The following is a 25905-nucleotide window of genomic DNA, read 5'->3' as shown; positions in this document are numbered from 1 at the left end:
GGGCCCCCAAAGGGCTGGCACCACTACTGCTGAAAACAATAGTTCTTGTTCCCACTTAATGAGTTTTGCAATGGGACTATTTACATGCTTAAAGTGAAGCATGTGCTTAAAGTGCTTTGCTGAATCAGGACCAGAGTGAAGACTCAAGCTCTTAAAGATCAGCCTAAGAGGAAACAGCATTTGATAGGGTTTTTTTCATTTAAATCAAAAAGAAAAGAAAATCCTCCTTAAAAGCAACCCAAATGCATGTCATGAACAAAGTATCAATGACAAATGGGTGCCTCAGAAAACTGTAAATCTTCAGCATATGTAAGTGACTACTGTACCACAAGGGCACTGGTTAAACTAAAGTTCCAGTTACAAGCCCTGACTTTGGGAAATCCTGATCTGGAGCTTTCAAGACCTTTTCAAAGACAACATGATGTTTGTTGCCAGTCTGAATAAAAAGTGTATTTTTAAAATGTAATTTAAAACAAATGAGTTGAGTAGCTTTTAAAATCTAAGCATTTATAAAGAATGAGGCCCAGTGTTTTAAAACTACAGTTATTTTTCTATGATATGTAGGCTTGTCAGAACTTGAGGGTTTTTTTTTAAATTTAAAAATTTTTTTTTAAAAAGCTGAGGAAAAATGATCAATTTAAAATGTTCACAGTTGGGGGATGGTTCAGACATTTATTTATTGTCAGTAGACATTGAGAGTCAAAAAATTAAAGCTTTATAACCATTAAAACAAAAATTGTCAACATCACACATCAAAACAGACAAAGTAAATCAAACTTTAGTACATCCTTAAATCAAACTTTAGTACATTCTCAAGTTGCCTTTTTCTTACTTTGCCGATCTCAATTATGAGCAAAGGGGAATATTTTTGTCCTCTTGTGTAAATACAGTGAAATCAGCATTTACTGACTAAAAATCTAATCCTTCCAAACCTGCATATACGGCCCTGATCCTGCACTCTCCTCTGCATAGATGACCCTCCTGATTTAGATGGGATTCTGCCTGAGCACAAGGGTCTGCCTGCAGAGACTCTGATCAATCTTTCACATTATTTGATAGAAAAATGTAGAGTATTAGGCTCCTGACAACAGAGATTATGTCCATCCAAGGTTTAGAGGGTCTGTCCTACTCTCATTTAAGTCAATAGAAGTTTGGAAATTGACTATGAGAGAAGAACTGGTCTGTATGAAAACAGAACAATCTGTTTTTTAAAATACTCCTACATGTTGAAAAGGAGAGACTTGTAATGTCTGATCTGTAACCAGAAGACTTTATACCAAACACTGAAAGCTGCAGGGAACAGAGCAGTCATCCATTAAAAAAACTGACACAAAACAGGATAATTCTTCCAATTATTTTTATATTTTGAAAGTTCAATATTTCAGTATGCAATGCTCATTTTTATGCTTGTGCATGTTGAAAAGCAAGACACCCTTCTAATCTAAAAATGTACAGGGATTCACATATAAACATGTTCTTTTAAAAAATGTAACCTGAAAATAAATGAGAATTTAGAAGTTCAGATGAGTCTGGGTTACGTTTTAGTTTGTAACTACACTTCATGCTGGTTTTTTTAAATTAGAAAACTGAGTCTCTTTGCACCTAAAAACAGAATTACTTTGGAGATTCAGCTGAATCGTTATTGTTCACTTTAATAATTTACCAGTTAATTTCTAAAAACGAGCCTGAGCACAAGAGATCAGGAGAGGACTATTTAAAAAAGGAGGGGGCGGGGGAGATTTCAAGCTGTTTGGGACAGGATCTGTCTTTACTCTTGTGGCTTGGGCAGCATTGAGTCTGCTTAACACAATGTAATAAGAAGAAATCGTGTTTGCTTGAGTGTTCTCAGCTCAGTGAATGTGCCCAGCTTAGCTGCAGTGCCTGGGTCTCTGCAGCAGCCTCGCTAGCACCCGTGTCCTAATGCTCCCACGGGTGTGTGCTGAATGTTCAACCTGAGCAGGACGGGTATTAAACCCTGAGCACCAGGGCTCACAATGGAGAAAAATGACAAGCCCCTTTGTAGTAACGCCGCTGCGGCTTTGATCAATTGCGTGACAGCCCTTGCTCCTGCGCCTGCCTCTCCCGACATTCAGTTACCGCTCTACCTGCGGCTCCATTCACCGCCTCTGAGCCCGCCCCCTTCCCGCGCTTTGCAATTAGCAACTTGATACACCAGGTTCCAAACACCCCGCCCCTCTTCCCCTGGATAGGACCTCTCGCGTTCCATCGCCGCCCACTGGAACGTCTCATTGGCGCCGCGAACAAACGGGAAGGGAGGGGGGAGGAGGGAGGAGGGAGACTCCCCCCCATCCCCCCAACGGAAAAGTCGAGTGGAGCAGCGGGCCAGTCAATCAGGGGCTCCGCTTGTAAAGCTGTTTAAAGGGCCAGCTAGGAGCCCCGGGACGTGTTGCCGAGTGGTCTCAGCGCTGTTGGAGCGGTTTGTTTGTGGAGTTGAACTGTGGGTTCAATCTTTGTATCCAGGTACCAATAATGCACGAGGAGGTTCCTGCTTCGAACCCCTTGAGGACGTTGCAATGCTTCCATTCTGCCAGTGTAAGCTGAACCGGCCAGTGGCAGCCAGCCCCTTGTTGAGTTGTGCAGCTTGTAACACAGAGAGCATATACTTTGGGACGCCCAGGCTCACATACCGCCCAGCATGGACTACACCAGCCCGCAATCGCAGGGGGCTGGACCCGATTTTCCACTCGCTGGTGCTAATCAGGAGTGACTCCACTGAATTCAGACTGGTGTAAACCTAATTTCCAGAGGGAAATCAGTCCCGCTCTATCCTGCCGCGAAATAGGGATTGCTTCACTCCCCTCTGTCATATTACAGAGTGTCACTTGTGTGTGCTGTATGCTACCCCTGCTTGTGTCTTGTTAGCTCAGGAGAGGGTTGGAGCAGCACAAACTCTGTGATGGTTTTTAGAGAACAAGGGAGACTGGGTTTGGGAACAGCCCTAGCTCCAAGCAGTTTAGAGAGTGCTCAAGGGAATGAGAAAGGTGCAGTGATGTGCGAGGATCATGACAGAGGCTGATTATTACGGTGGAGAGAGTGAAAGCATCCAGATTATGGTCACAAGAGCTTGCACAAGAACCGATGATGTGCAGCAATCTAATAGTTAATTATTTCTGATTGCACTATTCTGTCTTTGAGAGAGAGACTATGATATATATACGCAAGTCACCCAAAGTAACTGAAGTAGGTGCCCATTCATTCCTCCTGTCCTTTGTAAAAGAAGCTAGTTTATTTTCCCGTACCTATTTAAGGATGAAAACCTCCTATTAAGATCCACTATTTCCCCGACGGCTGATCTACTGGGCTGTCGCTGTTTTATTCCAGGGTCGAGTGGTGCCCTTACCCCAGCACCTTCCCCACTGATAAACAACAGGAGAAACCGGGTGGAATAAGCTCGTGTCTCCAGCCTGTGACACGTACTGGTTTGTTCTCACTGAAGTGAAGGCAGGCAACGAGCTGCTCTCGGCTCAGGCACAGAAATATTGCACAGCTGTGTGGAAATGCCTCTGTGCTCTCTCAGCTCTCCTTCCTTTAAGATTTTTTTAAAACCATGTGGTAGCCATGGTGGTAAGGGGGGGAGGAGGAGGGTGTTTTCCAGAATGCGGGGGGATCCGGCCCTTCAGGTTGGGGGCAGGCTGCACTTGCCATCGATTTCCCAGGCGGTGGCAGCTGGGTAGAGGTGCGCCTGGAAGGGTGGGAGAGCCCCGCGTCCCCTTTAAGGCTGGCCTCTCGGCTGCGCTCTCCCTCCCCGGTCCCGCCTCCCGGAGCATGACACGCCGCTCCGATGGCGAAGCCCCTTTTTAATTGAGGCTGTCAGGCGGCAGAGCCAGCCCGCGAGGGTAGGAAGCGAATCGACCGCGGCGGTAGCGTCTTTCAGGCTGGAGCGGTAGCGGCCACGCTGCCAGAGGGCGAGGGCAGCCCCGCAATCCGCAGCGAGCGTCCACCTCCCCGGGGCGGGGGCAGGCGCCGGGCGATCCCCCTCTCGCCGCTTCTGCAAGTGGAAGGCGGCATCTCTGCTTCAGCAGGCTCCCCCGGAGGGAGGAGAGCGGGTCTGGCAGCCCTGGGATCGCTCTCGCCTCCCCTGCCTGCCCCTCTGGCGCCCGCTGCCTGCGGCTCGGTGGTGCACTGGGAGTGGACCGGGGGAGGGAAGGGGGCCTTTCCCTTGCGGCAGCGGCGGCCCGTGGGCTCCCTTCCTCGGACCCGGGGGGCGCCCCCTGTCCTCCGAGCCTCATGAAAAATCACCTGTGGGGCAGCTCCCCCCGGGCTCCCATGGCGGCGGCGGTGCCGTGGAAGAGCGTGGAGTGGCTGCAGGAGGAGCTGGAGTCCGGCGGGGGCAGCTCGCTGCTGCTGCTCGACTGCCGCCCCCACGAGCTCTTCGAGTCCTCGCACATCGAGACGGCCATCAACCTGGCCATCCCGGGCCTCATGCTGCGCCGCCTCAAGAAGGGCAACCTGCCCATCCGCTCCATCATCCCCAACCACGAGGACAAGGAGCGCTTCGCCAAGCGCTGCAAGGCGGACACCGTGCTGCTCTATGACGAGGCCACGGCCGAGTGGCAGCAGGACAACGGCGCCCCCAGCTCTGTCCTGGGGCTGCTGCTGCAGAAGCTGCGGGACGATGGGTGCAAGGCGTATTACCTGAAAGGTAAGGGGGGGGGCGGATCGGTCCCTATCCCAGCCTCCTCCCTCCCCGAAAAGGGGCTCGCAGATCGCCCTCCCTAAACTCGCCAGTCCCCAATCTGCCTCTCTCCTCGGACCTCAGAGCTTCTCTCCCCCCCCCCCATGTGATCACAGATGTGTTTCCTTTGGCGGCCCCACAAACTCTGTCCAGCTTCCCCCCCCCCCCCCCAAGTGCTTTGCAGTTTATCCCCCAGGACAGATTTCCTATTTTAGGGCTTTTTTCCTCCTCCTTGTTTCCCCTCCCCCATATGCCCTCGATTGGCTCTGACTCTTCTCTGAGGAGAAATCGAGACTTTTGGGGGGATAATAGACCCCTCCACACACACAAACACACGAGGATTATCTTTTTTTAATCTCCTGTGTGTGGAGGGGGAAGCCGAGCTAGGATGTCATTTCAGACTCGGAGCGAAAGACACACACACTTTCTTTTGCCTGGATTATTTTCTCCCTTGTTAATCTTTTTACAAAATGGTTCCGTGTGCTGGGGGAGTGGAGAGTTTGGCCAGATCGCCCCGAATTTTGCATTTGTGTCTTGGGAGAGGGGAACCACCATCACCACCTCCTTTGTAACTCGTCTGGGAAGCAAATTGACCCCCTCCCCTTCTTCCAATCCAGAGGCTAAAAGAGAACAGAGGGATTCCCCTCTCTCCCTCCAGAGAGCAGGGCAGGGTGAAAGTAACAACCTAGCAGATTCCTTTCCCTTCCCCACCCTTAAGGATTTGCCCCTCATCCGTTTCTTTAGTCCACATCTGATTCCTACTGGAGGGAGATAGATGCATCTTTCGTCTTCTTTTCTCTCTCAAAGGAAAATTCAGATTGGCACAGATCATGCGCAGTCTCCTATGTCCTGAACTGACCTGCACTAATTAGAGCAGCCCCCAAAACTCCCCACAGTAAAGCAGAACTTTATTATCCAGCAGAGAAGGGTGGAGGCGGGATACCCCTTGGCATGAAAACAATCCCTTGTGTACTAATAACCCCTGCTCTCGTGTGTGCCTCTGACTAGCTGTAGAAACCATTTGGGGACACACGGTTTGCTCCCAGAGTATTTTTAAAGGCCTGCCCCCGGTATTCTGGAGTGGGAGGGTCCCTTTCTGGACATTTACCCAGAAGAAGATCTGACTCTCTTCCCCGTAGACTAAAGCTTAATTTTTTTTTTAAGAGCAAAGTTTGAGTGGTCAGAGTTTCATTTTCCATCAAAACTGCTCTTGGTTCCCCCTCTCCATCTTGAAATTCCTAGATCCAGTAACCTCTGTGGAAGAGGGGATGTTTCTTGTACTGATACCTTCCCCTTTAGCCTCTGAGACACACACTCCACTGATGTACACCCAGGGATAGCTCAGAGCAACTAGGTTTGCTCCCCGGGATTCGCTCTATAGAAGTGGGAGGGTGCCTTGCTTTTAGTCTCTGAATAAAACGCTCAACTCCTCGTAGCTTCATACTTAAGATCTTGATTTATATTTCACTTAGTTAATTATTTTCTTTCCTCCTCTAACTGTCTCAAAAGGCACCCCGCCGAACACTGGCCTGGTTAGACACCCTCTGTTCCCAAAGCACACCCCATTGCGGTCGCTGGGCGGCAGGGTTGAGGCAGAAATGGTAGATGAAGCAGAAGCAAAATTGTCACTTTCAACCATTTAAAACCACATTCTCCCCCCCCCCCCCCAGGAGCCCAGTGATATGTGGGGGAGGGAGGAGATGATCAGGCTCTTTGGAGTGCATGGCGGGGGTGGGGAATGGATTATCTGGGGACAGAGCATTTCCTTCTTTCTAGCATTTAGGTCTGTTCGTAAGTGAAATAAAGGGACCTGCCTGCCGATATGTTTCAGTCATAGCTCTTGATCTGATTGTGGATATGCTCTTCCCCTTCCTGATGAAATCCCTTCCCCCACCCCATATCTCTTTAGTGTTATCTGATTAGCTCTGTCATTTGCTTTTTTAACTGCTCTCTCCCATAAGAAGGAAGAAACAGCTTTGAAGTTACTTTTAAGCCATCTTTAATGGGGAGGGGAGGAGTTAGATTTCTCTTGCTCTCCTTTTTTCCTGGGGCTTTGGTGGGAAATGTTTTCAATTAAAATTCCAAGATGGCTTCTCCATGTTGTCTTTCTCTATTGGGGGAGGGAGGAGGAGGAGGGAAAGAAAGAGCCCTGTTTTCATGAATGGATGTGGCTGGAGCTGTCTGTTCTACTCAATGACCCACTCACAACCACCAAACCCACTAACAAAGTTTCCAGGAGGCTTTCTAATGACATTGTTGTCAGCTTTGGATAATGATGGCTAAACTCCTGTTTAATATATATTAAAAAGAAGGTAGATTTCTCCCCCTCCCCCTCCCCCTCCCCCCCCACTTTCCGTTCCTTCCTCAGACTGCTAAGCCGAGACACTGAAGAGGAAATGCTGAGAAATCAGCATTTTGGATCTTCTCGGTCTCTTCTTTGTATTTTTATATAAAACGATTCTCTTATGTTAAAAAATTCTGTAACAAATGATCCAATGCAAAGTGTGTCTGTACCATACAGCTTAGAGGTTGGAATCAATCTACCGTGCAAAACCCATGTCATTTTAACTGTTTTTAAAGTGAAATCTTTTGTAGATGAGGTTTGAATGGTTTGACTGTTTTTTGTGGCTTCCTTACATGTTAAATAGCACAATAGCTCTTGTCTGAGCCATCTCAAATGGAAAAAGACTTAGGTTTACATCTCCACGAACCTAAAGGTATTAAATTATTAGGAAACTAAAATTTACCAGGTTTGACTCTGGTGAAAGCCAGCTCAGGTTCAATGAGTCTCTTGCAATTGATTTTTAAATGGGAAGTGGATTGAGCCCCTACTTAGTAATTCTGCTACCCATACTCCTGTACCATACTACATCAGTAGTTCCGTTTACTTCAGTGGGACTGTTTGCTGAGTAAAGTGCTACTCTACAGGAGTAAGGGTAGCACAATCGGGCCTATAATCTACATTTCAGGGATCTGAATTTACACTCCCTTTTTGCTAGGGAGAAACAAAGAGCAAAGTAAATTGTGTTTTACCAAATTTAACCCACTAACTGATGCAAGAATCTCTCATTTTAAATAGTAACTTGCCTTTTTTCCCTCAGGTGGCTTTAACAAATTTCAGACCGAATATTCTGAGCATTGTGAGACCAACCTTGACAGCTCCTCACCCAGCAATTCTCCTCCTGCATCTGTCCTTGGCCTTGGAGGACTAAGGATCAGCTCCGATTGCTCTGACGGCGAGTCTGACAGGGAGCCAAGCAGTGCCACAGAGTCGGATGGGAGCCCAATCCCTAACAACCAGCCTGCCTTCCCTGTCCAGATCCTACCCTACCTGTATCTGGGTTGTGCCAAAGATTCTACCAACCTAGATGTCTTGGGCAAATACGGCATCAAGTACATCTTAAATGTGACTCCCAACCTGCCAAACATGTTCGAGCACAACGGAGAGTTTAAATACAAACAGATTCCCATCTCGGATCACTGGAGCCAGAATCTCTCTCAGTTCTTTCCTGAGGCCATCGCTTTCATTGGTAGGTGTTGGAATTCCGCTGTTGGCAGAACATGCCTTTAGCAATCACAACTTGAGAATGCAGCGAGCTACGGTGCCATAGCAGTCGCCACTTGTCTGTACATGGACGTAAAAGTTGTACACTTCTCAGATCAGATGTTAGTCACGTGCCAAGATCAAGCCACCCAAAATCAACTGCTTTTCAGTGTCCAGTCTGAGGTACTTTTTGAAGTGCCTCATCTTCAGAGTACTGGTGCTGACCAAGCCAGTCTCCCTTTAAGGCATCTGAAGTTGGGTTCCCCACAATTGATTACTTTTAACAACCTCAGCTATGGGGCCTGATTGTCCACTGCCTCCCACCTTACATAGGTATTCACATCTGTATAAAATGACTATACAAGGCGGTGGAGAATCAGGAGTGCAGTACCTTCTTATTTTGGGAAATGTGGACTGACAAGAAATGTTGTGGTTTGACTGATGTCTACAGTTGCCTGTTCCCCATACCTGTAGGGAGATCCTTAATCCTTAGAGGTAAAATCAGAGGACTTGTCTACATGGGGAAATGTATGGGTGTAATTATACCGTTATACTTCTACTGGTGTAACTGCCAATGTAGCTGCTCCTATTCCAGTATAACACGGCGTTCTAGTGGAACAATGATAGCAATGCAATCATACTGATATAGTTATGCTGGTAAATTTCCCTGTGTAAACAAGCCCTAAGACACTTTTACTAAAGGTCCTTGCAGGACAGATCCCTTCCCAGGTTAGCTTTAACATCCAGAAATGCTTTTTGTTCTGTGGTAGATGACTGTCAGGCTGAATAAAATGCACGCTTCCAGTGTGCATGTCAGCTGTTCAGGGATGGTAGTCATTGGCCTACTAACACCAGATTATTATTAGGATTGAATGGCACAAGCAGCTGTCCTCACTTGAACCATTAGAAAGCTTTGATATCTCTAGGAAATGAAATGATCCCCTTGCCTTCATACCATAGGCTGTGTAAGGGGCCTAGGTGCTTCTACTGTGAGGCCTTAAATGGAACAATACAGTATTAGGACCTTGGCTGCTTTGCAGCTATCTTGGAGGAACTAGTTGCCATTGCCGCCGCGCCCGCCCCTGCATAGCACTGTTCTGGTCAAAAGCCCAAGGATTTAGCAAGGTGCGGGGATGCTGTTTCACCTTCCTGGTGGATGCATCAGGTTCCTGATGAGCTGTGGCATTTGGGTTGTTTCTGCTATAGTCAACCCATGTTTCTGTGAACACCAACCTCTTGTGCTTTGTCTTTAATGACAGGAAATGGAGGATTATCTCACTTGCTTACTATAAAACCAAAACTTAGAAATGGGGCTTTGCTCAGATGAAAGACACACACACTTCAGCGAAATTCTGAAATTGCAGGAGTAGCAATGCAATCTGAAGAGTTGGTGTCCTTTCTCTTGGAGTTACTCACACAGTAATGGGGACTAGGAAGTCAAACCTGAGGCTTATTTTTAATTTTTGTATCCTCCTCTCCGCCCATCCCTGAGTCTGTAGTGTTGGAGTACTTTTTATTTATATATATTTTTTAAAAGCTCTGGCTTTGAATAGAGCGGGACTGGAGGTTTCCTTTCTCATGGTACCTTATTCTTCACAGCCAAGCTCTATGGCAAATGACTTGTTTGAAACATTGTTCTGCCCAGAAGTAAACTTTGCAGTATATTTTAATGTATGCCATGTTCTCAGCGGCATTCCTCTCTCTCTCTCAACGCTATGATGTCAGTTCACGCTGTTCAGGCTCTGAGAAAGAGACAGTACATCTGTGTTCTTCAAGCAGTGGCAGCAGTTGCTAAGAGAAATGGCAGTTTTACTACAAGCTATCTTTCCTTTTCCCTCTGACACCGTATGTCCTGATAGATTCACTATAGCATAAATCTTGCTATAGGGAAGTCTGTTTTCCCAATCCCCATGCCTAAAGAACAAGATCACAGTAATTAAGTTCCTCTATTTTAGAGTTCACTTGAATCCGTTTCCACTGTACAGTACTCCGAAAATAAATGTCTTTTAAAAAACAAAACAAAAAAAACCCCCTCAGTTTTGCTGATTTTTGTGTGTCTCATTTCTGGTCACATGACAGGTTCGACTTCACAACCCCCTCTTAGCACTGATTGATTAATATGAATTGTGAGAGGGGTGTGGAGCAGGTCTGGGTGCCAGGAACTCTGGAGTTGGAATTCCAACTCTCTCTGGCCTTGGGCAAGTGACTTAACCACACTAGTTTCTCCCTTTATGAAACAGAAAGCAATCCTACTAACCTAACAGGGGTGTTGTAAGCTTTAATTAATTAGTCTTTGTTAAGCACGGGGAAGCTGAAGTGCTAAGTATGACTGAGTGCATCACTGGGGTATATTGTCAGGGTGCCTGATTTTTGAGGAGGAAAATATATGGAGTTAAATTCCAAAGTGTCACTCTGAACGGCTGGAGCAGTGGGTCCATTGCTGGCAATGACCTGGTTCTATAAGCCTGAAGCTGCTATCTAGCCCTGCTCCAGGACAGTGCATTTTTGCTACAGAAGTCTAAATGTATCCTTCTTTTTCCCCCTCTTTGTTTCAGATGAGGCCCGTACCAAGAAATGTGGTATCCTGGTTCACTGCCTTGCCGGCATCAGCAGGTCTGTAACAGTAACCGTTGCCTACTTGATGCAAAAAATGAACTTGTCCCTGAATGATGCCTATGACTTCGTGAAAAGGAAAAAGTCGAATATCTCCCCGAACTTCAACTTCATGGGCCAGCTCCTGGACTTTGAGAGGACTCTGGGGCTCAACAGCCCATGTGACAACCGCTCCCCCAGTGAGCAATTGTATTTCACCACCCCCACCAATCACAACCTGTTCCAGCTGAACACCTTGGAGTCCACATGAAGGGGATGTTGTTTGGTTGGGAACTCGAGCCTTGAATAGCTTCTCTTGAGCATTTCAAATATTAAAAATGTATGTATCTTGCCAGGCAGCCTTGAAAGAACTAGTTTCTCCAAGTAGAGGTGTCTGATCGCTGCTTTAAAAAGGCTAAGGCCATTTATTAGTATCCTGATGCTAATCAAAGTGGATCAAAGAGTAGTCTCTTTACAGGGGTTATTTAATATGGGGGATCTCGTGGCGTTCTGAGCGCAGCTGTTACCGGCAATAACTGCTTTCCTGGATGTGTTGAGACTAGTGAACCGCACACACTCGCACAAACCACACGCAAAGCTACCTGCGTGGTAGGTTGTTGTGGAAAGTAGAGGAGACTTACGCACTTGGCAACCTTGAACAAAGGGTGTTGGCCCAAGACTATTTTAAAACCCACGTTTACCTTTTTTTTTTTTTTTAAAAAAAAGGTAATCTTACCCTCTGAGTCTTGGGCTCCAACTCGTTTTAAATATGTAAGTTCCTGACTGTTTGTACAGACGAGGTTGCAAAACCAGTATTTTATTCTGTTCTTGTTTGATCTTTCTTTCTTTTCTTTTTTTCTTTCTTTCTTTCTTTTTTTTTTAAATCAAATGTTTATATTGACCAAATGCATTTTGCACACTTTGTGAAGCCTTGAGACGTCCTGGCATATTACTGGGTACACCCTGAGAGAGACACATGCTGCTGTTGTTGCTAGCATCTGGTAGGAAGCTTTGTTATTTGTGAAGGCCAGTTGGTCTTAGCCTCTCTGCCACTTCCACACTCACAATCACAAACTCTGCACTGAATCAACCAAGGTGACTAAGCTGCAAGCTTTTTTTTAAATACCACCCCCATTACCCCACCACCAAAAAACACTGTCTGCTGTTGCCAGAGGTAAACCTGGTGTAGCCTCCAGAGTTGGTAGAAGCATGTCTGAGGCTAGCACTCGTTCTCTGCCGTCAGTCGAATGATGATTGGTGTCATCCAGCTGGCCTGAAATCATTCCAGCTTCTGAAGTGAAGAAAGTACTTGTGATGTTGGCACTTATCTGGCACACTTAATTCTTTTATGTGTGCAGGGGTGGGAATCGAGTGCTACTGGTACTCCAAAAGACTGGAGCAGAGCAAAGTTTTTACAGCATGACACTGCTGCGGAGTCATGTGCAAACCATGGAAGGGGAGTGGAAATGTGTGAAATAATGACCAGAATGTTGTAAAAACTGGCAAATTCCGAGACTTTCAGAGCGTTCAATGGAGATTCGATGGGTTTCCTTTTTTCGAGTAACTTTTTGCCGTGCCTTCTAGAACAAGAAGACTTGTTCATGTTTCTGGCTAACGTTTGGCAAAGGTTTCATACGCTGAAGAAGTGGTACTAACGTCTAGGAGGAGGGCAGAATGGATCTGGAGGTTTCTTTTATTGGCTGCAATGTAGTCCTTCCCTTCTCCCCACCTCCTTATCCACTGGAACTCTCATGTAACTAAAACGAAAAAAAAAAAGAGAAAGCCACGGAATTTTTTTTCTAAATATCCAGGTTTTTGTATTTTTTTTCAAAAAAAAAAAAAAAGAAGAAAAAAAAAAACCCTCCATATAGAGGAAAGTTCGATGCTGTCGTCATGATTTTTTTTTTTTTTTTGGTTGGTTGTCTTCTGTCTTTTTTGTTTTGTAACAATGTTGGGATTGTGGGTCATCAGGGAAGGGAGAATGGACATAAGTATGGCTGAGAGTGAGCGAGCAAATTGAAAATATCCTAATTGCATTTTACCTCATGGAGGAACTTTTTTTTTTTTTTTTTTTTTTTTTTTCCAGGGATTTTTAGACAGTGCATCTGTATTGCATTACAGCTAAGCTGGCTTATAAAAGCTTCCTGTGCTGTAAGTGATCTGTCATCTTTAAAGGAAAAAGATACATCCTCTGATTAATCCAAATGAGAGCTTGTTAGCGAGGGATGGTTTTTGCTTTCTGAGTTATGAAGGTAAATTAATGACCCTATATATATACTGAACCAATATTGGGACTTTTGTTTATATTGCAAATAAATATTATTTTTTCTTTAAAAATCATGTTTCTGTGTCCAGTGCTTGGCTAGTCAGCGAAACCTGTCTGTATAAGGGCGGGCTATTCTTTTTTATCCCTTTTTATGGCTCGTTTTATGTCCTCCTGTGACTGTGAACGGCACTTTCTGGGTTGTGTTCAAGCATGGTGTTTGGTTTCGTGCACAGTGTAACTTCCGATGAAGTGAGCTGTAGATCACGAAAGTTTGTGCTCAAATAAATTGGTTAGTCTCTAAGGTGCCACTAGTACTCCTTTTCTTTTTTAGTGTAATTTTTGAGATCTTGCAGTAATGGGAGTGGTGGTGGGGAGAATGAGGACTGAATACACCAGAGAACAAAGAACAGCATGAGACGGATACTGGTTTTGACCCTCTTGCACCGCCACCCAAAAAAGCCCTCTGTTCATAAGGCACATGTGGCTTGAGGGGGACACCTGGCCCTTGCCAATAACTTCTATAGTGGATGTAAAGGGGCCGCTTTCATTTCAGTGGCAAGTAACGGTAACTTAGGGCCTGATGCTGAAGCAAGAAGTCAGTTGGAATTGTAGATGCTCCGCATTTTTCAGATCAGGGTGATAGTCCCCTTGCTACTTTGTTTGGCATGTTGAATGTTATGTGAAATCAGGAGTTGGGGGAGAGGGGAGCTCAAAATCACCACATGTACTTCTAGTTACAGCCCAGCTGTGAGGGCAGAGCCCTAGCTCTGGTACCTAACCGCCTGGTACAAGACCTATGACATGGAACCATTTCTAGAGTTTAAACTTTGGTGCATGATTCAGATTTGTGACTTGGGCTATGCCCTAATGCAGGTGTAGTTGTATTTCAAAAAGGAAGTGATAGACGGGTCTTTACTCTGACTCAATGGCCTGATAGCATCTGTTTACCAAGAGGAACAGAAAGATCCTATCTATTTGATCTGTAGTCCAAATGAAGACAAAATGCAAATCACCACTCATTCATTTAGGCCAAACAAGATTATTTTGTTGTTCAAATGGGTTTAACACCTACAAAGTGTTCATGTGTTTTTTATTTTTTATTTAGTTGAAAAGTTGAACATTCCGCCACAGAACTGCGAATCCAAGCTGCACCAATGTGAACTGGGAAGTGAAACTCGGCAGTTTAGTTCCATTAAAAAAAAAAAAGGCAAATTTCTATTTTCTATTTTTTCAGTATTCTTTGTTTCAATCCAGTGGGTGAATAACAAACTTACTGGTTTTTAATCCTTTCTGTGGACCAGAGTCCTCAAATAAGGTGTTTTTATTTTGTTTTTTCTTCTTGTACCTGGTGTCAGGGAACAAAAGACTGTCGCTTTTTATTCTGCAAAGGACCTCAGATATACTGGTGGTGGTGGTGGGGCTAATATAGTCAAAAGTCTGAAGCAGAAGAAAAGTGAACCTTTGTGCGTTACTTACCTCCTCCTAATGTATCCCCATCGCAGAAAGCTTACTGCATGATAGAAATCTATATATTGATTTAGAGGCTTGTTTGTGGTTCAACAAACGAAAATCCATCTTGTACACAGGGAAAGATGGACCTTTAAGTTTTTCCTCCCTTAATTACATGGTATAGCGGTTCATCTGGAAGATTGGAAACCATGAAAAAGCATAAATGTGGGCCGGAAAGGTGCAGAACAGCTCAGCAGGTAGTAACGTGGTTATATTCTCTTCAGTCTGATTTTTCTCTTTCCTACAATACTGTTGGACAGGATTCAGGTTAATAATAGCATTTAGCATCAGCCATGTGAGCTGGCTTTCACAGTAGCTTGATTGTAGCTGTCTGGAACAGTGCAGATGCTATTTTTAATCTCTCTAACTACAAGAATTTGTATTCACTCAACGTCTGTGTGAAACAAGCTGTGTTAGTTCTGAACGGCTTGATCTCACAATGCCCCACACCCTAGCATGGCTTCAGGTGGTTGCAAATGTTACCAGCAGCAGGTTGCATTAGAAGGTCCTTTTGCCTAAGGCGTGAAAGAGTTTGCCCCTGCTAAGCATCCCTACCTCTGGAGAGTGGTATCTCCCAGCAGTCTCTTAAGGAAGTTTGTCCAAGTTTCTCTGGCCCTGACATGGAAGCCCAGCCATGTGCTTAAGCATCTGTGCGTGTTAAGGAGCTCTGGGGTTCTTGCTCCTTGTTACAGAGGATTTGCACAGAGACGTATGACTTCTGAAGTCTTAGAGATAATTCCGTGAGGAGAAAAGAACTGAAAGCAACCAGTAAACACAGCAAAGCCCTGAAAGCCACAGAGAAGTGTAGTAGTCAGCACAGAATCAGAACAGAACTAGAAAAGGCTGATGAGACGGAGTCTATTTCTCCTGCCCTCACAAGTACGTATGCCCAGTGTTGGATGAGCCCCCAGACCCCTCAGTAGCTAAGCAGAGGAGCTAGGGCTGGGTGAGAGAAATGCCACTATCTGGTGAAATTCAGATGAGTGGAGTTCAGTGCAGCCAGAAGATGCTGTTTTACATACAGCAGGGAAGGCTTCTGGATAAATAATTAGCCTCAAGCAACTCGTAGCTTGCTCTTACACAAGGTGGGTTGCTCTACAAACAAAGCTAGGTGACCCCTCTCCCCCTGATTTCGGGGGGAGAAGCCCCTTCAGATATTCTCAGCTGTGATGCTGCAGGCACTTGGGAATTGAAAGGGGAAATTTCATCTGCAAGCTGCATCTCATCCATCCCCATCTTTAAGTGCTAGGAGCCCATCAGACTGGCCCTATAGGGCCATCTCTGAACTAACAGGTTGCTTTTCATATCCCTGCCTCTGTCAGTTTCCAGCCAAGGAAAAGTAGGAAACTCTGAATTTATGCTGACAGTGGCCTGTCAGCCAATGTCACAGTGGAAGAGAAGGGAATCTAAGATTTGGCTTTTTTTTTAATGGCTCCCCACAAATCTTTCTTACTTACCTGTCCCCAGGGCATAATCTCCCCTCCGAACCCCCCACTCTCCTCACGGATTGTAATAGTCCAGTAAGTTAAGTCAAATGCCTCATCAAGAAAAATGGGCTTGAATGTTGGAAATCTGGGACATTGGCTTAAAAAAAATCTCTGTAAAACAAATGGCTCTGCTTTGGTTCTCCTAAAATTTGGGGGCTGAAGGGCAGTAGAGCACTAGGAAAATTTACGGTAATTCGAGAGAACTGGGAGCTAGAGCTACAGGTGGGGTGAACATAAGAATGGCCCTATTGCATCAGACCAAAGGTCCATCTAGCCCAGTATCCTGTCTTCTGACAGTGGCCAGTGCCAGGTTCCCCAGAGGGAATGAAAAGAACAGGTAATCATCAAGTAATCCATGCCCCATCACTCATTGCCTTTCGCCTTCATGCCCTGCGGGCTGCCCCACACTCAGCTCTGACTTCCCTCGGCACGCAGCCCTTGTGCACAGTACACAGTGCCTATGCTCGCTACTCCAGCACCTGTGTCATTGCTGGGCAACCCTCGCCATGGCAACCTGCCACCCTCTGAAAGCCCCAGCCCGGCCTGGGATAGATGAGGTAGCAGCCCAGATAGGGTTGCCAGCCCTCCAGGAATTAAAGATTAATCTTTAATTAAAGATTGTCATGTGATGAAAGCTCCAAGAATACATCCAACCAAAATTGGCAACCCTAGTCCTGGAGGAAGGAAACAAAGTCCTAGAGATTAGTTCAGAGCTGGGGTAAATTGCTAAAATGGCAGGATTGCAACAGGAAGAACAACACATGCGGGGCAGGGGGAACGTTTAGGATGGAGACATGTACCTTCTGGCTGGTCCAGTGTCTGCCATGCCCCTTAGAGGGGCTGTGTTAGCCGGGGGTGGGGTGGGAAGGTTGCAGTGCAGAGGCCCTTGCTCTAGACTGCTAGCAGATGTACTGAGAACACTGCTTTAGGGTAGAAGCCCCAGCTTCATTGGCAGGGGATGGTAGGCCCTACCCCGGCTCCCCCCCCACCCCCCACCAGTGCAAGCAAACTCCTGGGCATGTCCAATGGAGCTAGGCCAATTGACACTAGCGGAGGGTATGGTCCCATGAACTCTGTTTCTTTTCCCCTGCTTAGGTTATTTCTGTCTGTCTGATCGAATTCGCATTAAAGCCAATGAAAATACTTCAATGGCAGTTAGATTGCCTCTCACCTAGCTCTGAGCTCTTAGGTTATCACCACAGGCCAGAGATTTGGGGTGAAATCCTTCTTGCCATCAACATCAATGGGGCCAGGATTTCACTCCCAGACTCTTCATTCCTCTGAATAGTGTCAAGCGATAATAATGTAGGCTCGGAATTTGCCTCTTGCTTTGTGGCACAGAGAGACAAATAAGCAAAGCAAACGCTTAAAGCGTTAAGCCCAATTTGCCTGTGTGGATTTCCAGAGTAACAGGATTGCTGGGGGTTTTTCCCCCTCAGTTTTGAGCAAAAATAGGATGGGTATAGTCTGGAAATTTTGAAAGCATATAAATAGTTCAGCTAATCAACACATTTCTGTATTAATAGCCAACTGGCACATGCTCAGAGAGTCGTGCACTTGGCTGCTTGAAAAGTGCTTTTTTCTTTATCATGAGCTTAAATTCTTCCCTTTTAATTGTGTTTTGGGCAAGAATTCCATGCTGGTGAAAGGGGGGGTTGACCTGGGAGCACGAGTGGCTGAATGGAACAATGTCCACAAAACAGATGCAACCTGACTACCGAGCTGCAGGGAGATCTCTTAGAATCAGACCTATCCTACCCTGCTCTCCGTATCCGCCTGCTCCTTTTCCCCAAGTTCCTCCATCCAAACCCTGATGCTTCCCTCCTCCCCGGTTTACCTAAAGGCTTCTCCAGCCCAAGCGTTGCTAACTTCTCCCACCTGCCTGCTCTGATTTTTCCCTGCTACGACGGGCTGCTCAGCCATATCCAGGGCAACTCTCTTGCCCATTCATCATGGCCTTTTTTTTTCAGACTCTCTCCCAGAGCTGCTGGTGGTCATGGGAGCTTCTCTGGAAGGGGCCTGGGACAGAGCTTGGGTGAGGGTAGCAATGCATGGATAAGGAGGGGATCAGAGTGCTGGAAGGCAATGAAGGTGCAGTAGACCGTGCCATGGGGCATTACCTAGCATTACATGAGCAGGGTCGGGGGAGACATTGGTCAGGCGAGTTATCAGCTAGGATGAGGGCATTTCCTGGTCAGGCCATTTAAGAGCAGTTGGGCAGTGGCTGGAGTAGCCATGATGGAGGAACATGGTGCTTTGCTTGGGGAAGACATGGGGGCTGGGGTTATTTCCTGAGGGGTGCATGGAATGAGGCCGTGACTCAGCAATACTTGGAGGGGCTACCGGGGTGGGGTGTGGGGCAGGAGGCTGGAGGATGCGTTCACGGGGTTGGGACAGACCATGGCTGGAAGGTGGGAGGATGGCATTGCCTGGAGGCAGCAGCGATAGGGATAGCAGGGTGCCAGTGACAGCAATAGAATGGCACCGGCACCAGTGAGCCTCTGGAGGTTAATACAGTGGATCCCTCCTGCCTTTTACCAGAGGATCTCAAAGTGGGGGACTAGCACACACCAAGACTCCTGTTCTGCAACGAGCGCCTCACCCCTGTGCCCATGCAGGGCTCTGGACATGGGCAGGGCCCACCACTGCACAGCCATGCTGGAGGCTCAATACTAACTCAGGGACCCCTCCTGAATTATCAGTACCACTTTTGTTCACAGCTACCAGGATAGCAGGTGTTTCTCGGAGGTCTCTCATCTGGTTGCTGCCAGTTGCTGACAGTGGTTAGCCTGTAACTGGTTGCCGGTTTACAGTCCAAGCTAGCGTGGTGGAAGGATAAGGCCCCATTTGAAATCTAGCCCTGAAAAGGGGGTGGAGGGGGGGCGAGAGGAATAAGCAGAAATGAAAAAGAATTTAGCCTGGGGGTTTCTTGTATAAGTGAGTTCCTTTCCTTTCCCCAACAGCTGCTTCAAGTCCCAGCTCTAATTAGTTACCATGGCACCCAGGAGGAAATTGAAAGCTTGATTCTGAGTCCACTCCCCTTTTTGCTGGAGTTGGTCTTCCTGCCTGCCACCTGGGGATGGCTTAGCTCTTGGCTGAAGGATGGGCTCCTTTGTGAACACTGCTGGTAACTTTAAGGGCATGTCTACACTGGCAGAGTTACAGCATCGGGAGTTACAGCACCGCTCAGAGAGCGCTGAAGGGAAACCGCTGTTGTGTGTTCACACTGTCAGCTGCCTGTGCAATAGCATGTTCACGCTTGCAGCAGTATTCGGAGCTTTGCACTCTGGGTAGCTATCCCACAGTGAATTTCTTCCTCTTCTGCCACTAAGAATTGTGGGAAGACGGAGGGGTCACGGGGCACCCTGGGTCCTGTCCCAATGACTTGTGATGCATTGTTTCACATGCCAGCAATCCCTGTGCTTCCGGCTGCATTTGGTGCCATCTTTCAATGGTTTGTGTACTGCACGCCCTGCCTCTTCGGGCTGCAGGAATGGATCCTGAACGGTTGACCAGTATGCTGCTTGCTCTGACCAACACGTCACGAGTGGCAGTGGAGTTATTCCTTAAACTACAAAGGCAAGAGGAGTGGGACATTGATCTCACCACGCATACTAGCTACGACATGAGATTGCTTGTCGCATTCATGGAGGTGCTGACCACAGTGAAATGCCACTTTTGGGGTTGGAAAACAAGCACTGAGTGGTGGGATCACATCGTGATGGATGTCTGGGATGACTAGCAGTGGCCTACAGAACTTTCGGATGAGGAAAACCACTTTCATGGGACTGGGTGATGAGCTCGCCCCAGCCCTGCAGTGCAAGGACACGAGAATGAGAGCTGCCCTGTCTTTGGAGAAGCACGTGGCGATTGCACTGTGGAAGCTGGCTACTCCAGACTGCTACTGATCGGTCGCTAACCAGTTCGGAGTGGGAAAGTCACTTGTTGGACTCATGTTGATGGAAGTGTGCAGGGACATTAATCGCATCCTTCTCTGAAAGACCATGACTCTGGGCAATGTGCGTGACATTGTGGCTGGCTTTGACGAAGGTTTCTAACCATCAGAGGAGTGAAGTTTTGGAACAGCCTTCCAAGGGAAGCAGTGGGGGCAAAAGATCTGTCTGGCTTTAAGATTAAACTCGATAAGTTTATGGAGGAGATGGTATGAAGGGATAACATGGTTTTGGTAATTAAATATTCATGGTAAATAGGCCCAATGGCCTATGATGGGATATTAGATGGGGTGGGATCTGAGTTACCCAGGAAAGAATTTTGTGTAGTATCTGGCTGGTGAATCTTGCCCATATGCTCAGGGTTTAGCTGATCGCCATATTTTGGGTCGGGAAGGAATTTTCCTCCAGGGCAGATTGGAAAAGGCCCTGGAGGTTTTTCGCCTTTCTCTGTAGCATGGGGCACGGGTCACTTGCTGGAGGATTCTCTGCTCCTTGAAGTCTTTAAACCACGATTTGAGGACTTCAATAGCCCAGACACAGGTGAGAGGTCTTTCGCAGGAGTGGTGGGTGAAATTCTGTGGCCTGCATTGTGCAGGAGGTCAGACTAGATGATCATAATGGTCCCTTCTGACCTAAATATCTATGAATCTAAAATGGGCTTCCCTAACTGCAGAGGGGCGATAGATGGCATGCATATTCCAATTCTGGCACCAGACCACCTAGCACATTAATCGCAAGGGGTATTTCTCAGTGGTTCTCCAGGTGCTTGTGGATCACTGAGGGCGTTTCACAGACATTAAGGCAAGCTGGTCCAGAAAGGTGCATGATGCATGCATCTTTTGGAACACTGGCCTGTTCAGGAAGCTGCAAGCAGGGACTTTCTTTCTGAACCAGAAGATCACTGTAGGGGAAGTCGAAATGCCCATTGTGATCCTGGGAGATCCTGCCTATCCCTTAATGCTGTAGCTATAAGCCATACACGGGGCAACTTGACAGCAGCAAGGAGTGGTTCAAAAACAGGCTGAGGCAGTGCAGAATGACTGTTGAGTGTGCTTTTGGCCTTTTAAAGGCCCACTGGCGCTGCCTCTATAGGAAGCTGGACCTGGCCGATGACAATATTCCTATACTTACAGCCGTGTGCTGTACGCTCCATAATATGTGTGAAGGGAAGGGTGAAAGCTTCACTCAGGGCTGGACCGCAGAGGCTCAGCTCCTGGAGGCTGAGTTTGAACAGCCAGAGACCAGGGCTAATAGAGGGGAACAGCATGGGGCCATAAGGATCAGGGATGCTTTGAGGCAGCAATTTGAAGCTGAAATTCACTAATATTTGTTGCTATGCTCGGGAGTGCAGTGCTTGTAGTGCTAGGAGGTGATTGTGATTGGTGCAGATGATGCAATATGAAGGTTTAACATAACCGTCTGTTGCTTTGCAGGACTCTGTTTGCTTTCAATTAATAGAATAAAGATTGCTTTCAAACCAACACAATTCTTTTATTAAAAAACAACAACCAGAGGAGAGAGTGAAACAAACAAAAAAAAAACATCCGCAGTGAGGAGGATGGGTGAAGGGAATGTCCCAGGAGGAGGAGGGGTCCCAGGAGAGGTAAAGATTTGCGTATGTCCAGATCTCATAGCCACCTCTCTCCTTTGGAGTACAATGCAGCGGGTACTGTACTTCAGCAGGGCCAAACTGCAGAGGGATGGGTGTTAAGTGCAGTGGGTAGTGGGAGTCCGCAGTGCTGGACTGTGAGGGGGGAGGAGTGGAATGTGAGGAATGGACTGGAGCCAGGAGGTTGATAAGAGTGTGTTGGCGGTGTGGGGGGGGGGGATCATGGGAAAGAAATTTGTGACAGTGGCTGCAGGGGAGGGCAGGTGCAGAGCTGCTCGATTTGAAGAGCTAGTATCACCTGGAGCATATCTGCTTGGTGCTCCATAATGTTTAAGAGCCACTCCAGGGCTTAATTCTGGTCTGCCGCGTTCATCTTTTGGTACCTCTTCTAGCTGTCCCGCCACTCCTTCAATTCCTGTTTCTCGGCGTCAGAGTGCATCATAACATCACGCACAAAGTCCTCCTTAGTTCTTCTTGGCCACTTTCTAATTCTGCGCAGCCGTTCAGCTTCCGATAACAAAGAGGGAGGCTGGGCTCCCAAAGTCATCTCTGTGAAGTTTAAACGCAACATTTTACAGAAGCAGTATTGTTTGCAACACACAGAACACTGATTCAGTGCTTTAAAACACAGCCAGTACTCACACACCTGTCACTAACTGGCTGAACCCAGGCAAGCACACATGAGCCACAAGACCCCCAAAATGGTGAGTAGTCACAGGGGCAGGGTAAATCACTCTTCCCGGACCCTGCTGTACACTGGGCACGTGGCTCTTGGGGAGAGCCAGCATGGGGGGGGGGTGATAATCATTCCTGTCCTCACACTTTCCACAGGATGTGATCATTATGGAAGATATCTCACTGCTGAGGATGACCAGGGAATCAAGGGAGGGTCTTCTCCACACCTGTGGCTTCCGCCTTGGCCCCTATGCAGCTCGCCTGTGTGCAGCAATCGTGTCTCTCTCTCCCCCCCCCCCCCCCCGCATGGCACAGTGGGGTGGGAAAGTTACTGTTAATGGGGCAAGAAACAAAGCACCTCTGCCGAAGAACCTGTGGCTGTGGATTGCCCAGTATCTCCATGAGAGTTTCCTGGAGATCTGAGGCAGATTCCCATGAAGTGAGGGAGTCAATCAACAGCCTGTTCCACTACTCAGACTAGGCATGCGGTGGGGGGCAAGCCTGCTTTCTGCAACCTTCCTGCTCCCAACAACTCGCTTCAGAGATTCCCAAAGTCAAATCCACTTACCTGGGGCCTCCTCTTCTGTTTGCGCTTTGCCAACATCCGACAGCTGTGATTCGCTAGCCTCCTCCTGGGTAGAAAAGAGCTCCTGGCTGCATGCATCTTTGACCTCTGAGTCGTCCTCTGCCTCTGGGTCCCCCTTCCCCTCCACATCCTTGTCCAAGATTTCCTCCTCCTGGCTCGGTCCACTCTCGATTGACACACGAGACACCGAAGTATCCACAGTGGCCTTCGCAGTGGAGGTGGGGTCGCTGCCAAGTATCACGTCCAGCTCTTTGTAGAACTGGCAGCTCGTGGGCACAGCACCGGAGCAGGGGTTTGCCTCCCGTGCCTTGTGGTAGACGTTCCGCAAACTCCTTCACTTTGACCCTGCACTGCAATGTGTCCCGGTCATGGTCCCTTTCTGTCATGCATCGTGAAATCTGTCCGTAGGTATCATAATTCCTATGACTGGAGCACAGCTGGGACTGGACAGCCTCCTCTCCCCAAATGCTGATGAGGTCCAGCAGCTCGGCATTGCTCCAAGCGGGGGATTGCCTGGTGCGGAGAGCAGGCGTGGCCACCTGGAAAGCTGCGCTGAGACCACTGCACGCGTCACCGAGCAAACAGGAAGGGGACTTTCACATTTCCAAAGGAATTTACGGGGTGGGGCTGGTGGTTGGTCACCTGAAGGCAGGGCAGTAGAGCTCAAACCGACGACCAGAGAGGCAAGAACAGACATTGTGGGACACCTCCCAGGGGCCAATCGCAGCGCTGTAATCGACCACGGTGTCTACACTGGTACTGTACCTCCGGTGCAGAAAGCTGTACGCCTCTCGTTGGGGTGGTTTTTTTACAGCGCTACAACTGCGCTGTTTCTGCACACTAAGTGCTTTGGCCGTGTGTACACCTCGGGAGTTACAGCGCTCAAAGCTGCTTTACTGCGCAGAAACTTGCCAGTGTAGATGGGCCCTAAGTCTCATTGGTGTTCTTGTGGTGCTGTTCTCACCCTGCCTCAGGCATTCTCCTCTCCCTTCTGTTCCCTTAGCTTGGGGCTCAGCTACCTGCAGGCTGTGAAAGGAGCTGATGAGTGGTAAAGCTTTTTCTCTCCCTCTGGAGGAGAACTCCTAAGGGAGACCACCTGTGCGACATGCTGCCTCCCAGGGCTTCATTTTCCTGCAGATTCAGGCATTATCCCAAATGTTGTGGCCGTTGTAGACCTGGGGGAAGGCTCAACGTGAGGCAACTTGGCTGAAGTGCAGTGTAAGTCAGAGCTGAGCTGCAAGAGTGCCGAGGGAGAGGGGGGCCCAATGCAGCAGGTCTGATTAGACCTTGGTGTTGTTTCTTTCTCCTCCATGACTTTGTGATACAGGAGTGGTCGAGGGGAAATATATAAGCCCTAGGCTAATTAAAAGGCATGGTTCCCTGTAGACTAGGTAGGGTGGCTACAGGTTAATTTTGGCACCTGTAGTCAATTAAGGCCTGTCAGGAACCTAATAAAATCCCCCTGCTTCAGGCAGTTGGAAAGGAGTGAGGCCTGGAGCCTTGAGGAGTGTTTTGAAAAACTAGAGAATCAAAGGAGGGGAGGGAGACTCCCTTCCCCAGCATCTAAGGACTGGAGGTACTGGGTAAGAACCCACAGGGGTTGAGAGGGCTGAGGCTCAGAGTGAGGAGCAAACCCAGACCCCTCCCCTGCTTCCCTTCTCTACCACCTTCCTGGGCCACTAGCAGGGCCCTTGGTGTCCCAAGCGCAGGAACGAGGGGTGGCATCTTAGCCCCCCTGCCAAGAAAAGTGCAGGACCCACCATACTAACATCAGCCATCTTGTCATTGCTTGTTCATGCTTTGCATCATTGTTGCCCCAGCAGTGGTGCAAATGAAGACCAGGGTTTGTTTGGTTTGAAGCCAGACAAGGGGATGTCCAGCTTTGACTGGAGAAAACTGTTGTCCCTGCTGCACTCCTGTGTAGGGCAAGCATTGCACTCTCTGTGGCTTAGGCACATCGTGCAGGAGGGAGCTCTGTGTGGCTGGGACCCAGAAGAAACCCACCCTGCCCAATAGGGCATTACAGCCCCTCTGGTACAGGTCGGGGGAGGGTGTACTGAATACTGATACTGGGCAGTTTACTTGGCGGTGGCTCATTTGGACAACGCCTTAAAAACAGAGGTCCTGGGTGCTCTCTGCATGGCCACGAAAGCCCCCGGGGGCCTCTTGCTAGAGGTGGGAGCTTGTCCTAGCGTCTCAGAGTAACAGCCATGTTAGTCTGTATTTGCAAAAAGAAAAGGAGTACTTGTGGCACCTTAGAGACTAACCAATTTATCTGAGCATAAGCTTTTGTGAGCTACAGCTCACTTCATCGGATGCATATTGTGGAAACTGCAGAAAACATTATATACACAGAGACCATGAAACAATACCTCCTCCCATCCCACGCTCCTGCTGGTAATAGCTTATCTAAAGCGATCACTCTCCTTACAATGTGTATGAAGATCAAGGTGGGCCATTTCCAGCACAAATCCAGGTTCCCCCCCCACCCCCGCAAGGAAAAAAAAAAAAACCACACACACACAAACTCACTCTCCTGCTAACTAATCCTGAAGTGGTTCTGTTGTGTGGTATGTGGTTGAACCACTAACCCAGGAACCTATCCTTGCAACAAAGCCTGTTGCCAACTGTGCCGACATATCTATTCAGGGGACACCATCACAGGGCCTAATAACATCAGCCACACTATCAAAGGCTCGTTCACCTGCGCATCCACCAATGTGATATATGCCATCATGTGCCAGCAATGCCCTGCTGCCATGTACATTGGTCAAACTGGACAGTCTCTATGTAAAAGAATAAATGGACACAAATCAGATGTCAAGAATTATAACATTCATAAACTAGTCGGAGAACACTTCAATCTCTCTGGTCACGCAATTACAGACATGAAGGTCGCTATCTTACAACAAAAAAACTTCAAATCCAGAGTCCAGCGAGAAACTGCTGAATTGGAATTCATTTGCAAATTGGATACTATTAATTTAG

General features: G+C 47.6%; 1 protein-coding gene across 1 annotated transcript; it reads left to right on the top strand.

Annotated features, from left to right (window-relative positions):
* The first annotated feature begins 3851 nt into the window (after positions 1-3851).
* Positions 3852-13112, top strand: DUSP7 (dual specificity phosphatase 7). Its single transcript, XM_074958269.1, has 3 exons — positions 3852-4663; positions 7798-8226; positions 10796-13112. Exons 1-3 carry the CDS (start codon positions 4249-4251, stop codon positions 11101-11103), a joined length of 1152 nt encoding a protein of 383 aa, XP_074814370.1. The 5' UTR covers positions 3852-4248; the 3' UTR covers positions 11104-13112.
* Positions 13113-25905: the final 12793 nt, after the last annotated feature.

This window comes from Natator depressus, chromosome 7 (assembly GCF_965152275.1).
Source record: "Natator depressus isolate rNatDep1 chromosome 7, rNatDep2.hap1, whole genome shotgun sequence".
Lineage (NCBI taxonomy): Eukaryota > Metazoa > Chordata > Testudines > Cheloniidae > Natator > Natator depressus.
The sequence above is the reverse complement of the archived record's forward strand: the minus strand, read 5'-3'. Positions and strand labels throughout refer to the sequence as shown.